Source organism: Budorcas taxicolor, chromosome 18 (assembly GCF_023091745.1).
Source record: "Budorcas taxicolor isolate Tak-1 chromosome 18, Takin1.1, whole genome shotgun sequence".
In the NCBI taxonomy this organism is placed as follows: Eukaryota; Metazoa; Chordata; class Mammalia; order Artiodactyla; family Bovidae; genus Budorcas; species Budorcas taxicolor.
The window spans coordinates 45,055,308-45,071,101 of record NC_068927.1 but is presented as its reverse complement, the minus strand read 5'-3'; the positions used below and the strand labels follow the sequence as shown (position 1 = coordinate 45,071,101).

The 15,794-nt window shown below is 46.9% G+C and overlaps 1 protein-coding gene and 1 non-coding gene across 2 annotated transcripts in view; both read right to left on the bottom strand.

Moving 5' to 3' along the window:
• Positions 1–1,613: 1,613 nt before the first annotated feature.
• TRNAT-AGU (transfer RNA threonine (anticodon AGU)) lies at positions 1,614–1,687 on the bottom strand. Its single transcript has one exon. It is a non-coding gene; the product is annotated as a tRNA-Thr (tRNA).
• A 2,952-nt stretch (positions 1,688–4,639) lies between these two features.
• WDR88 (WD repeat domain 88) overlaps positions 4,640–15,794 on the bottom strand; it is a 50,222-nt gene continuing 39,067 nt past the window's right edge. The window contains exons 10-11 of the mRNA XM_052656759.1: positions 8,080–8,172; positions 4,640–4,813 (exon numbers count right to left, since the gene is read on the bottom strand). Coding sequence (XP_052512719.1) covers positions 4,640–4,813; positions 8,080–8,172 — 267 coding nt within the window. The remainder of the gene's footprint in view (positions 4,814–8,079; positions 8,173–15,794) is intronic.

The window sequence follows — 15,794 nt, the reverse complement described above, 5'->3', positions numbered from 1 at the left end:
ATGTTGAAGTTTGACAGAAAACAACAGAATTCTGTAAAGCAATTATCCTTCAAAAATAAAAATGTAAAAAAAAGGAATACTGGATTGGGTTGCCATTCCCTTCGCCAGGGAATCTTCCCAACCCAGGGATCACACCCAGGACTCCTGCATTACAGGCGGATCCTTTACCGTCTGAGCCACCAGGTAAGCCAGCACAAAGGGATGACGGCTCACAGATGCTTTTCTCCAGCTGACTTTCCCTAAGACCCAGATTCACACTCCCCAACCAAGGACTCCCCTAATCTATCTAATAGGCAAATGCTCAAAACTGACTCCGAATACCTCAGGCTAGCAGTAAAGGTGTCCCAGAAAAAAAATGCAGCACCACAATGACTCAAGCCCTATAACCAATAAAGTCTTCTCCAGTTGGGTTAGGAGGATTCTCCTATCACAAATGCAAAGCCTCAAATTATTCCTACAAGTTTTCCCTTGCAACACCAAACAAAACCAAACAAGCTGCAAAGGGCAAGAACCGACCGGCAACAAAGAGGGAGACACACACACACACACACACACACACACACACACACACACACAACTCAGAACCATGGGAGAAGGCGAGAAAGGTGCAACTTCTGGAGCAGGTGATCTGGGTACAGACGCTGATGCCATAAACTGCGATTTCTGCAACTCGTCAGTACTGTCCTGAAGCATCTAACAGGAATATTGTTGAGGTTGACGTGAGAATTCCTGGATAACTTGTTCTTTTCATTCCAAGGCCTCATTGCCCCCGCCAGACTCCGGTGCAATTGCTCGGGGTCAGCACCCGCAATCATCTATCTACTTGTGCAGCTCCGGGCCTTAGGATTCAGCCTCACAGAGGGCACCTTGGAGAAGCTGGCTCTGAACTTGGCACAGGGAGTCCCATTTGAGGCTCCCTCCCTGGAAATTTCATACTTTTATCCCCCCGAGAGTCGCTCTGGCGGGGTTCAATCCTCCTTTCTCCCCGGCGACTTTGGGCCTCCCTTTCAGTCTGGGGAACGATGGTCTGGATCGTGTGGCTGGAGAGAGGGGAGTAAATCGGGGGACCTGTGTGAGCGGCGCCCAGCACGCAGAAATCGGTGGAGCGCGAGGGCTCGGCCTCGCCACGCAGCCGCCGCGGAACTTGCGCAGGTCTCCAACCCCGGAGTGTTCCCGCGCCTCCAGCGAGCGTCCCCTCGGCACCGAAGCCCCAGTCAATGATCCCCCGCCACTCAAGAAACTCTAGGGACTCCGAGGAGGGCCAGCGCCCCACCGCGCCACGGGCAGGGGCTGACTAAAATGGCTTATTATGCTCTTTTTTCCCTGATGCTAGGAAAGATTGAAGGCAGTAGAAGAGGGAGACAGAGGATGAGACGGTTAGGGTTAGGGTGCATGGCATCACCGACTCCACGGACCTGAGTTTGAGCAAACTCTCTGAGATAATGAAGTCCAGGGAAGCCTGGCTTGCTGCCATCCATCGGGTCGCAAAGGTCAGACACGACAGAGACTGAACTATAACAAAGCCTCTTGTCACACCCCCAAAGCGAGGAGGAAAGGGGTAGAGGAGCAGCAAAACTGGGTGTGAACAAAAAGAGAGCCGGGACGCTCGGTTGAGGCACCGCTGGGATTCGAACCCAGGATCTCCTGTTTACTAGACAGGCGCTTTAACCAACTAAGCCACGGCGCCGCTTGCGTTTCTGCTTTGCAAAACTGTTTCTCATCACTGTTTACTACATAGGCTGCGCGCATGCGCACAAATTTTGTTGGCGGGTGACGCATGCGCAGTGTAAGGTCTCGGTCACTGGCAACTTAGACCAGAGGTACTCTGAAAGCGGAAGCTCGGACAGTGAGCTGAGGGGCCGGGTGATCTCAGTGTTGTGGTGTCTGCTCACAAACGTGGAGCCAGGATGGCCTGTCTTTAGGGGATGCTCGCGCAAGGTCCGGTCCCCGGCCCTCCATAACTGGTGCAGGGAAGCCCCAGGCTGTCCGGCAAGGCCGAGCCCCTCCCGCTCCAGAGATACCGGCCCCGCGAGCGCTGCCTGGCCGCCGGCTGCCCCCGCGTCGGGTCTCGGCTCACACCCGGCGCTGGTCCCACGGTGACCACGCGGCGGACCCATAGCACGGGCGCCCTCAGCCTGGGTAGCCGATTGCCCTCCTCGGCCGCACACTAGCCACCGTGATCTCCGGCGCCGCCAGTTCTGGGGGCTCATTCGCCCGCCGGTCGACACAAGACCTCTAGGTTCCACTGGGCCTCTTCCGCGGGTCCTGAGCACAGACAGAATCCGGGGGCATTGAGGGGACCCTGAATAAGCACAGAAGGATCCAGAGTTTCAAGGGGCCTAGGCTGCCGCCCTTGGAGTATCAACACCATACGTCGGAGGATTCTGCTGCCAGAGAAAAGCAGAGCCCTGCCGACCAAAGTTCCTTATTTACGCCTTCTGGGGTTCCTCACTCAGACACATCAGCCCCTTCGTCGCAACACTTTTCAGAGGGCTTTTGAGCAGCAACAAACCCGAAACCTGCTAATTCATTGACCCGGAGATTTCTCCAGTAGGAGAGTTTCATCCACAGGAGGAATGTCAGTCTCTGCAGACCTATGTACACAAGATGGTTCATTCCAGCTGACTATTTTATAATAGTCAAAAAGGAGAAGCATCCTAAGTGTCTGTCCCTGGGGACAGTGATGGTACATGCAGGCTGTCCATCCTCCTCTGCAGTGAGGAAAAATAATCTCTGCATGTCTTCGTGTGAGGGAGATGGGATAAGACTTCTCTTCCAAAAAGAGTCCAGTTACTGGGAGGCCATTCAGTGGAGTTTTGCCGTGTATCATCCATCATCATTCTTGTAAATTAATGAATAAATACTGAACAGTCTGCTGAAGCTGGGCGGTCACCCCGGTTGTGATGAAGGAGGGCAGCACCAAGCACAGGGCCTGCCCAGGCAATGACTACCAGGTTAGGGTGCTCTTGGACAGAATTATAGGATGCCAGTCAATTAACATTAAGTAAATCAATCCTGCACCTAAGTTTTTAAGAGAGACCAAGGGGCATACTAATGATAGTTGATGGAAATCCTGTGCTGTGCTGAGTCGCTCAGTTGTATTGGAGTCTTTGCGACCCCGTGGGGGTAGCCAGGATGTCGCCTGCCAGGCTCCTCTGTCCATGGGATTCTCCAGGCAAGAGTACTGGAGAGAGTTGCCATGCCCTCCTCCAACCAGGAGTCTTCCCAACCCAGGAATCAAACCCAGGTCTCCCGCAATGCAGGCGGATACTTTACCATCTGAGCCACCAGGGAATGGGATTGGTGTCCCATTACAGGGATGGGCCTCCTGTTCAGTTCAGTTCAGTCACTCAGTCGTATCTGACTCTTTGCGACCCCATGAATCGCAGCACGCCAGGCCTCCCTGTCCATCACCAACTCCCAGAGTTCACTCAGACTCACGTCCATCAAATCAGTGATGCCATCCAGCCATCTCATCCTCTGTCGTCCCCTTCTCCTGCCCCCAATCCCTCCCAGCATCAGAGTCTTTTCCAGTGAGTCAACTCTTCGCATGAGGTGGCCAAAGTACTGGAGTTTCAGCTTTAGCATCATTCCTTCCAAAGAAATCCCAGGGCTGATCTCCTTCAGAATGAACTGGTTGGATCTCCTTGCAGTCCAAGGGACTCTCAAGAGTCTTCTCCAACACCACAGTTCAAAAGCATCAATTCTTCGGCGCTCAGCCTTCTTCACAGTCCAACTCTCACATCCATACATGACCACAGGAAAAACCATAGCCTTGACTAGACGGACCTTTGTTGGCAAAGTAATGTCTCTGATTTGAATATGCTATCCAGGTTGGTCATAACTTTTCTTCCAAGGAGTAAGCGTCTTTTAATTTCATGGCTGCAGTCACCATCTGCAGTGATTTTGGAGCCCCAAAAAATAAAGTCTGTAAGCCATACCAAATGGAAAAGGGAGCCCTTCTTGTTTACCTGAAACCTTCACTCTTTGTGAAGTAACTGGTTTACGTTGTATTTGATGCTGTGGAAGCAGGAAGGAGGCTGTACACATGCTTGGACATTCTGGAAATTGAAGACACTACGGTAGAAAACAAGCAGCATTCTGTGATGGAAATGCCCTCACCTACCTGCCTAACCAGACCTTCCTCAGCTCTGGGCAGGTGACCATTTGGGCGCATCAGCCAGGGAGGCACCCACAGGGCCACAGGACAGTCCCTTCCACAGAGGGGGCTACACAGCTTCCTCTTCATTCCACAGACCCTCCCTCAGGGGTTGCTGGTGCCAGCACCCAATGACTGCTTTACAGGGCAAATTCAGAGACCAGAATATGTTCCCGAAATGAGACAAGATGAATACCAGAACATAGAAATAGCAGAAATGTTTCTAGAATGCACACGCTGTTTTCCAAAAGCATCTAGATTTATTCTGCATGAAAACTACAGACAAAGGGATCCCCGAGGTGCTGTGGAGCTGAGAAGGCCAAGCAGTGGTGGGAGTCCAGCCAGAGCCTGGCCTGGCCCCTGCCTTAGTCTGATGGGCCCACCCACTGGGGAGGGGCCCCAGAGAAAGGTCTCTGCGGAGCCCCCAAGCCTACGTGACAGGTGACCTGGGCTCAAGTCACCCAAAGGGTCTTGTGGCCGTCAGCCATCCTCATCTGGGCTGCTCTCCCTTGACAGTGAGGCCTCCCCTCCTGATGACTGTGAGGCCTCTGTTGACAAGTCCGTTGCATTCATCCGGCAGAGCACACATTTGGTGACTGTTTCAGAAAAGATGTCACTTTCGTAGGTGGAGAAAGGACTGTCACATTCTTCACACTGACATGAAATATTTTAAAAGAGTAGAAAGGAGATGCTGATCAGAGGAGGTCGAGGCATACAGTTTAGAATTCCTCCCCTTGATCCAACCACCTGGGGCCGGGCCAAGGCAAGAGCTGTCTCTCCTCTCTAGGGTCTCTAAGCCCACAAGGATGGAAACTGCAGGCCACTGAGAGAGAATGAGTTCAGGCTTTCCCCTCTCTTCCCTCACAAAAGCTACACAGGTCCTGCCAACTCATATCCCCTGCTGTGGGGTCCCAACAGTGGATGAGAGGGAGGGGGGAAGTGGAAAGCCACTTGACAATGGCAAGGACTGGGGATGGGTGTCTTAACTATCACCCTCTGCTCTGTGCAGAGCGAAACTGCAGAGCCAAGGGGTATCCTAACTACCTGACATCCCAGGGACACCTTGCTTTTGAGCATCAAGTAGGCAAGACTTCTGAACAAAGCAGGAACATGATAAAGATGCTGAACATCCTCCTCTGTCTCAGCCTGTTTCTGGCTGAAGCACCCAGAGGACAGTGGGTACAGTGGCACGGCTCGCTTGTCACATTTTCCTACCAACAAGTGAGCAGCACCATGGGATGGGCTCTTGGGCCATGAACAGAGGTCTCTCAGAGGGTCCCACCATAGCATGGTACCCCGAGACCAGCCTGCAAGTGGCAAGCCTCCACCCTGGCTCTCCAAGCCCCTATGCTTTGTCACCCTGGCCCTGCCTAGGGCCCCAAAGCCTGCAGGGGAGGTGGGGCAAACCCCACCCAGGGTAGGTCCTCTGGAAAACCTGGCCTCCAGGATTTCTCACATTGATTCAGAGCAAGTCAAATGCAGCAAGCTCATCTTTGCTACAGCTTTTAAGTTCGGTTCAGTTCAGTTCAGTCACTCAGTCATGTCCGACTCTTTGCCACCCCATGAATCACAGCACGCCAGGCCTCCCTGTCCATCATCAACTCCCGGAGTTCACCCAAACTCATGTCCATCGAGTCAGTGATGCCATCCAGCCATCTCACCCTCTGTCGTCCCCTTCTCCTCCTGCCCCCAATCCCTCCCAGCATCAGGGTCTTTCCAATGAGTCAACTCTTCGCATCAGATGGCCAAAGTATTGGAGTTTCAGCTTCAACATCAGTCCTTCTAATGCACAACCAGGACTGATCTCCTTTAGGATAGACTGGTTGGATCTCCTTGCAGTCCAAGGGACTCTCAAGAGTCTTCTCCAACACCACAGTTCAAAAGCATCAATTCTTCAGTGCTCAGCTTTCTTCACAGTCCAACTCTCACATCCATACATGACCACTGGAAAAACCATAGCCTTGACTAAATGGACCTTTGTTGGCAAAGTAATATCTCTGCTTTTTAATATGCTATCTAGGTTTGGTCATAACTTTCCTTCCAAGGAGTAAGTATCTTTTAATTTCATGGCTGCAATCACCATCTGCAGTGATTTTGGAGCCCCCCCCAAATAAAGTCTGACACTGTTTCCCCATCTATTTCCCATGAAGTGATGGGACCAGATACCATGATCTTAGTTTTCTGAATGTTGAGCTTTATGCCAACTTTTTCACTCTCCTCTCACTTTAATCAAGAGGCTTTTTAGTTCTTCTTCACTTTCTGCCATAAGGATGGTGTCATCTGCATATCTGAAGTTATTGATATTTCTCCTGGCCATCTTGATTCCAGCTTGTGCTTCTTCCAGTCCAGCGTTTCTCATGATGTACTCTGCATATAAGTTAAATAAGCAGGGTGACAATACACAGCCTTGACGTACAGCTTCAAGTAGGTTTCTTTCTTTCCTTCCTTTTACAAGAAAGAAATGTATTTGATCCTTTACCTACCTTATTCTATAACATAATTTCCCACGACCGAAGCCCAGGACAGCAGGGCTCAGAGGAGGCAGTCCCTGGATCCCGCCCTGGTGGCAGGTGGAGACACAAGCACTGCTCTGTGGCCAGTCAGCTTCCAGGGCCTAAGGGCCAACATGGCTGCAAAGACCATGAGGATCAGCTGGCCACAAAGATGCGATTCCATGGGGGACCCACCCATCACCTCCCTGCCCCCAGCGCCATTCCCCAATTGCTATTGTTGTTCCATCACTCAGTCATGTCCAACTCTTTGCAACCGCATGGACTGCAGCATGACAGGCCTCCCTGTCCTTCACTATCTCCCCAAGTTTGCTCAAACTCATGTCCATTGAGTCAGTGATGCCATCCAACCATCTCATCCTCTGTCAACCCCTTCTCCTCCTGACTTTAATCTTTCCCAGCATCAGAGTCTTTTCCAATGAGTAGGCTCTTCGCATCAGGTGGCCAAATTATTGGAGCTTCAGCTTCAGCATCAGTCCTTTCAATGAATTTTCAGGACTGATTTCCTTTAGGAAGGACTGATTTGAACTCCTTGGAATCCAAGGGACTCTCAAGAGTCTTCTCCAAAACACAGTTCAAAAGTGTTCATTCTTCAGCACTCAGCCAATTAGCCATCCCCAGAAGCGGTAGCTGCCAGCTGGGGGACCTTCTCAACAGAGACACACCTGGGGGATTCCAGGATTCACAAGGGCCCACAGGGACTCCTCAGCTTCGTGAAGGTGTAGCCAGGTTCCTGCACTGCAAGGCCCCAGCAGGCACTGGCCTCCACTGCCCGGGGCTCGTCCTGGCTACACCTGGTGAAACAGCTGTGCCCACCATGATCATCCACCAGAGAACTGGGACTTGAGTTCCATCCATGGGAAACGGGGCACTGGGGACCTGGCCAGGGTTCTGCTGCCAGAGCTTAGGAGGCCCACACGGAGTCCAGCTGTGTGCCAGCCATTCCTCCAGGATGTCCTCCCACTCATTCCACTCTTCGCACCAGGCTCAGTCCTGCCTCAGGGTCTCCACATGGGCTGTTCCCTCTGCTGGGATGTTCTTCCCCTAAAACAGCTTCACAGCTCAGAGCTCACACCCTCCCCACCTTCAAATCTTTGAACAAATGTCACCTTCTCAATGAGACCTCTCCTGACCCTCATTTAGAATGGCATACCACCAGCCCTCCCATTTCCCGTCCTGTTATTTTCCTCCAAAGTACCTATGACCATGTGAATTACTACATAAGTTTCTTATTTCTTTATTCATTGTTTATCTCCCCTTTTAGAAACGTAAGCTCCCTCGGGGCAAAAATTTCAGTCTGTTCATAGTTTTATCCCCAGTTGTCCAAGAAATATTTGTTCAAAAAATAAATCGATTTGTAGAGAGAATTAATGAAAGCCTTCATTTGGCTTTGTTTTACCCAATACCAACCTGTTTCACCTTTAAGCCCCGGGTCTTTTTGTGCTCGATTACCAAGGGAATTTGGTCAATTTCTTCAATATTCCATAGCCTCACAGTCCTATCCTAAAACAAGTTAAACAAGAAACCAGCAGTCACAAAATGGGCTCATTAGGCTGGGACGACCCAGGGAGGTGCATGGCATCCAGGTTACATGCAGAGAACTTCCACCTGCAGAGTGATAGAGTTAGGGTGACCAACTGTCCCAGTTTGTCTACCACTATCCTAGCCTTAGCACTGGAAGTCCCACATCCCCAAGAGTGGAAACAAACAAGATGTCCCTGAATAAGAGAATACAGAAATTGTAGTTCATTTATGTGACAGAATATTATTCAGTGAGAAAAAATAGAAGAGAGCTGTCAAGTCACCAAAAGGAGGAGCCTTAAATACGTATTTCTAAATGAAAGAAACCACCTCTGAAAAGGCTACATACTATATGATTCCAACTACATAAGATTATGCAAAAGGCAAAAATATGGAGCCAGTAAACAGGCCCATGGTTGCCAGGGGTTCTGAGGAAGAAGGGGAGGGGTGAACAGTTATAGCACAAGAAGTTTTGAGTTTTTAGGACAGTGAAATTGTTCTGTATGATATTGTGATGGTGATAACATGATGTGATTTTGGCAAAACCCACACCACACAACATCCACTGGATCATCGAAAAAGCAAGAGAGTTCCAGAAAAACATCTATTTCTGCTTTATTGACTATGCCAAAGCCTTTGACTGTGTGGATCACAATAAACTGTGGAAAATTCTGAAAGAGATGGGAATACCAGACCACTTGACCTGCCTCTTGAGAAACCTGTATGCAGGTCAGGAAGCAACAGTTAGAACTGGACATAGAACAACAAACTGGTTCCAAATAGGAAAAGGAATACATCAAGGCTGTATATTGTCACCCTGCTTATTTAACTTATATGCAGAGTACATCATGAGAAATGCTGGGCTGGAAGAAGCACAAGCTGGAATCAAGATTGCCAGGAGAAATACCAATAACCTCAGATATGCAGATGACACCACCCTTATGGCAGAAAGTGAAGAAGAATTAAAGAGCCTCTTGATGAAAGTGAAAGTGGAGAGTGAAAAAGTTGGCTTAAAGCTCAACATTCAGAAAACGAAGATCATGGCATCTGGTCCCATTACTTCATGGGAAATAGATGGGGAAACAGTGAAAACAGTGTCAGACTTTATTTTGGGGGGCTCCAAAATCACTGCAGATGGTGATTGCAGCCGTGAAATTAAAAGACGCTTACTCCTTGGAAGGAAAGTTATGACCAACCTAGATAGCATATTCAAAAGCAGAGACATTACTTTGCCAACAAAGGGCCATCTAGTCAAGGCTACGGTTTTTCCAGTGGTCATGTATGGATGTGAGAGTTGGACTGTGAAGAAAGCTGAGCACTGAAGAATTGATGCTTTTGAACTGTGGTGTTGGAGAAGACTCTTGAGAGTCCCTTGGACTGCAAGGAGATCCAACCAGTCCATTCTAAAGGAGATCAGTCCTGGGTGTTCATTGGAGGGACTGATGTTGAAGCTGAAGCTCCAATACTTTGGCCATCTGATGCGAAGAGCTGACTCATTTGAAAAGACCCTGATGCTGGGAAAGATTGAGGGCAGGAGGAGAAGGGGACAACAGAGGATGAGAGGGTTGGATGGCATCACCAACTCAATGGATATGTGTTTGGGTAGACTCCGGGAGTTGTTGATGGACAGGGAGGCCTGGTGTGCTGTGGTTCATGAGGTCGCAAAGAGTCAGTCATGACTGAGCGACTGAACTGGACTGGACACAACATAAAGTGTGAAACTTAAACCATGGACGTTAATTCATAATTATGTATCAACATTGGTTCATTAATGGTGATAAGTATACCACACTTAATGCAAGGTATTAATAATACTGGCAACTCGAGAGGAGGGCTATAATATAACTCTGTATGATTTGCTCAATTTTTATATAAACCTAAAACTGCTCTAAAAAATAAAATCGATTTTTAAAAAAGAGTTCTACGCTCCTAAAAACTGGTCACTGAACTAATTTGGGAATACCACTCAGATCTATTGTGCCATCATTTCTTTGATTATGAAACTGAATGTGGTCGGCAAAATAATGTTCTCCCCCAACCCTACCCCTGGAGAAGGCAATGGCACCCCACTCCAGTACTCTTGCCTGGAAAATCTCATGGACGGAGGAGCCTGGTGGGTGGCAGTCCATGAGGTTGTTAAAGAGTCCCACTCGACTGAGCAACTTCACTCTGACTTTTCACTTTCATGCATTAGAGAAGAAAATGGCAACCCACTCCAGTGTTCTTGCCTGGAGAATCCCGGGGATGGGAGACCCTGGTGGGCTGCCGTCTATGGGGTCGCACAGAGTCGGACACGACTGAAGCCGGACATGACTGAAGCGACTTAGCAGCAGCAGCAGCAACCCTACCCCCACCCGCAAAGAAGTCCACATCTTAATCCCCCAAACCTGGGAATACGATAGATTTCATGACAGTAGGGAATTAAGGCTGCAGAGGGAATTAAGGGTGCTAAGCAGATGATCTTAAAATAGGTAGATTATTCTGGGTTATCCGTATGGCCCAAAATAACCACAGAGTTTTCTAAAAGAGGAAATTCTAGTCAGAGGAGTAAGTAACAACTGAAGAAAGGCACAGAGAGATACAATGTGGCTGGCTTTGAGGCCGGAAGAAGGGGCCCCAAACCAGGGAATGTGACTGGCTTCTAGAAACTGGAAATGGCAAAGAAGTGGATTATTGCCTAGTGCCTCCAGCAGGGAATACAATCCTATTGACATGTTGATTTTATCCCAGTGAGAACTTGTCATACTTCTATCTTACAGAACTCTCAGATGTTAAATTTATGTTAGGCGGTGAAGTCCGTGGTGATTTACTATAGCATGCTGAGTCATGTTTCATTTTCTGACTTTGCACTTACAAGTAAATATCCTGTGGGAAAACAAAAGGAGAAAGTTTGGTGACATACATGCTGGCCCTTACAGTGCAGAGCTGTCAGATTTTATCAACAGCCATGCCCGCTACAGCAGGGCTCCCCAAACCCTGGGCCATGGTACCGGTCCATGGCCTGTTGGAACTGGTCTGCGTAGCAGGAGATGCGTGGCAGGCCGGCCAGCGAAGCTTCATCTATGTTTACAGTTGCTCCCCATCACTGGAACTCCATCTTCTCTCAGATCAGTGGTGGCTTTAGATTCTCATAGACACAAAAACCCTACAGTGAACTGCACAGGCGAGGGATGTAGGTTGCACACTCCTTATGAGAATCCAATGTCTGATGATCTGGTCTGCATTATGGTGAGTGTATAATTATTTCATTATAGATCACAATGTAATAACAATAGAAATAAAGTACACAATCAATGTAATATGCTTGGATCATCCTGAAACCATCCCCCACTCCAGTCCATGGGAAAACTGTCTTCCATGAAAGCAGTCCCTGGTGCCGGAAAGGTTAGGGACCTCTGGTCTGCAATATATTGAGTGATTTGTCCAGCTATGACAATGACAACAATGAAAAAGCTCCTCCTAGCTCTTAGACACTTGATTCAAAAGGTGGGGTTTCATATCATCTTCATTTCTATAAAGATTTTAATGAAACTGTAGAAAATATAAAACAGAAACATGTTGACGTCTTACACAAATACAAACCAGATGCTGCTCATCTATCTACATATTCCTCAGACATGTACATATTCCTACAAATTCCCAAAATGTGAATTTTGGGAAATTCCATTTATTAACGTACCAAAATAAATGAAAATATCCTACCAGTCAAAGGGCCTGCACAACCTACAAAGGAATCTTATTTGTTTACCTGTGGTGCTGAGCCTCTCCCAAGCAAAGTTTTTTTTAGTCATTTTTCAACTTTCTCAAAATGTGCAGAAGCACTTAATACTAACAAAAACAGAGGTTTTACAGAAATGGAAGAAGATATCATCCTTAAACATATGCCTACAAGATGGCTATTATCATTGCTGGTCATAGAAAGGATGTTAAAATGTTAGCCTACCATAAAATCACATATTTTAAGTATGAGACAAGTTAATCCTAAAGGAAATCAATCCTGAATATTCATTGGAAGGACTGATGCTGAAGCTCCAATCCTTTGGCCACCTGATGTGAAGAGCCAACTCATTGGAAAAGACCCTGGTGCTGAGGAAGATTGAGGGCAGGAGGAGAAGGGGTTGACAGGGGATGAGAGGGTTGGATGGCATCACTAACTCAATGGACATGAGTTTGAGCAGGCTCTGGGAGATGGTGAAGGACAGGGAGGCCTGGCGTGCTGCAGTCCATGGGTTGCAACAAGTCAGACACGACTGAGCCACTGAACAACAGCAACACAGTAGCCAAAACAATATGGTGTGTGCTAGTCACTCAGTTGAGTCCAGCTCGTTGCCGCCCCATGGACTGTAGCCCTCCGGGTTCCTCTGTCCATGGAATTCTCCAGGCAAGAGTACCGGAGTGGGTTGCCATTTCCTTCTCCAAAACAATACGGTACTAGCATAAAAATAGAGCCCAGAAACAAACCCTCACTTATACAGTGAATAATTTGATGAGGAAACCAAGACTACTCAACGGGCAAAGAGTAGTCTCTTCAAAAGTAATGCTGGGAATCCCACTCCTAGGCATATACCCTGAGGAAGTCAAAACTGAAAGAGACACATGTATCCCATTGTTCACTGAAGCACTATTTACAATAGCTAGAACATGGAAGCAACCTAGGTGTCCATCAACAGATGAATGCATAAAGAAGCTGTGATCGTGTACACAGTGGAATATTACTAGCCATAAAAAGGAACGCATTTGAATCAGCTCTAATGAGGTGAATGAACCTAGAGCCTATTGTACAGAGTGATGTAAGTCAGAAAGAGAAAGATAAATATCATATACTAATGCATATATACAGGATCTAGAAAGATGGTATCGAAGAATTTATTTGCAGGGCAGCAATGGAGAAACAGACATAGAGACCAGACTTATGGTCTTGAGGAGAGGGGAGGAGAGGGTGAGATGTATGGAGAGAGTAACAGGGAAACTTACATTACCATATATAAAATAGATAGTCAATGGGAATTTGCTGTATGTCTCAGGAGACTCAAACAGGGGCTGTGGCCAACCTAGAGGGGTGGGGTGGGAAGGGAGATGGGAGGGAGGTTCAAGAGGGAGGGGACATATGTATACTTATGGCTGATTCATGTTGAGGTTTGACAGAAAACAAAATTCTGTAAAGCAATCATCCTTTAATTAAAAAATAAACGTTTAAAAAGAAAATGATTTTTTTAATATAAATTTATTTGTTTTCATTGGAGGCTAATTACTTTACAATATTGTAGTGGTTTTGCCATACATTGACATGAATCAGCCATGGGTATACATGTGTTCCCCATCCTGAACCCTCCTCCCACCTCCCTCCCCATCCCATCCCTCAGGGTCATCCCAGTGCACCAGCCCTGAGCACCCTGTCTCATGCATCGAACCTGGACTGGTGATTCATTTCACATATGATAATATACATGTTTCAATGCCATTCTCCCTAATCATCCCACCCTTGCCCTCTCCCACAAAAAAGGGGTGCTGGGAGAACTAGATAACCACATAGAGAAGAGAAGAATGAAATTGGACCCCTATCTATACAGCTCAAAAAAAATTAACTCATATGAATTAAAGATTTAAACATAAGCCCTGAAACCATAAAGAGAAAATATTTATATTCAAAACTTATAAAAAATTCACAGAATTCAATAACAACAATAGCAATAAAAGAGAAACTGAATAAGCAATTTTCCAAAAAAGACTTACAAATGACCAACTCAGTATCACTAATTATTAAGGAAATGTAAATCAAAACCACAATGAGATATCACTGTTATGCTCCGAGCCCGTATCTCCGAACCGACCGAGAGAGCAAGTCCACCACGGTAATGCAAGGGCAAGAAGGGAGTTTGTTTATTCCTAGCGTGCTAGGGCCCAAGTCTCATCCCACACAAGGGAATCTGACAAGAGCCCCGAACAAAGGAGTATGGCGGCTTATATACAGGCAGTTCTTTGTCTCAGTTACAGGAGTAGCTGGCGTTACATGATTGGCCAGGCAGGATGAGCGCATATCCTGTCTCTTTCTGGTAAACATGACTCAGGTCCTAGAGCCCGTCGTTTGGTCCCTAACAATCACCTTACTGTTAGAATGGCTATATCAAAAAGTTAAGTGTTGGTGAGAATATGGAGACAAGGGAACTGTTATGAACTGCAGGTTGCAATGTAAATTGGTATAGGCACTACAGAAAAAAGTATTGGAGGAGCCTCAAAAAAAAAATTAAGAATGGAACTATCACATGATCCAGGAATCCCTCTTCTGGGTGTATATCCAGAGGAAATAAAAACAGGATCTCAAAAAGCTATCTGCACCCCCGTGTTCATTGCAGCATCACTCATAATAACCAAGGTATGAAAACAAGCTAAACACTCAACAGTGAAAGAATGGATAAAGCAGACGTAGTATATGTCTGCGTGCGTGCGTGTGTGTGTGTGTGTGTGTGTGTGTGTGTGTGTATAGGATATTATTAGGCCATCAGAAATGAGGACATTCCACCATTTGTGACAAGGATGAACGTTGAGGGCATTATGCTAAATGAAATAAGTCAGACAGAAAAAGACAAGTATTGTGTGATCTCAATGATACGTGGAATCTTAAAAAAAAAAAGAAAGAAATTTATAAAAACAGAGAGTAGAGTAGTGGTTACCAGAGGCTGGGAGGGAGCAGGAGGGAAATGGAGAGCTATTTGGGTCAAAGGATACAAACTTTCAATTATAAGATTAACAAGTTCTGGGGCTCTAATGTACAGCATGGTGATTACAGATAATAACCCTGTATAATATATTTGAAATACGCTAACAGAGTAGATCTTAAATGTTCTTGTTACAAAAATAGAAATGCTAATTATATGACGTGGTGGAGCTCAGGCTATGGTGGTAAGAGGGCTTCCCTGGTGGTTCCAACAGTGAAGAATCCGCAAACAAGGAGACCAGGGTTTGATCCCCGGGTTGGGAAGATCTCTCAGAGCAGGAAATGGCTACCCACTCCAGTATTCTTGCCTGGAGATTTCCATGGACGGAGGAGGAACCTGACAGACTACAGTCCGTAGACTTGCAAAGAGTCAGACACAACTGAGCAACTAACAACTGGGCTTCCCTGCTGGCTCAGTGGTGAAGAATCTGCCTGCAAGGAGAACTGGGTTTGATACCTGACTCGGAAAGATCCCCTGGAGGAAGGTATGGCAACCCACTCCAGTATTCTTGCCTGGAGAATCCCATGGACAGAGGAGCCTGGTGGGCTACAGCCCATAGGTTCACAAACAGTGGGACATGATTGAAGCAACTTAGCACAGTACAAATGGTGGCAAGCATTTGCAATATATATGTGCATCAAATCACACCTTGTACCTCTTAATCTGACACGATGTTACATGTCAATTATATCTCAATAAAGCTGGAAAAGATAAATACATAAAGTATCTGTCTAACCAATCTTATTGTATTTATATTCTCTTTTTAAAAAGTTTTACATTTATATATCTTAAGAATGTACAATAATACAGTCTGTAAATTTTTACTAATCAATAAAGGGACTTCCCTGGTGGCCCAGTGTTTAAGACTTTGCCTTCCAATGCAAGGAG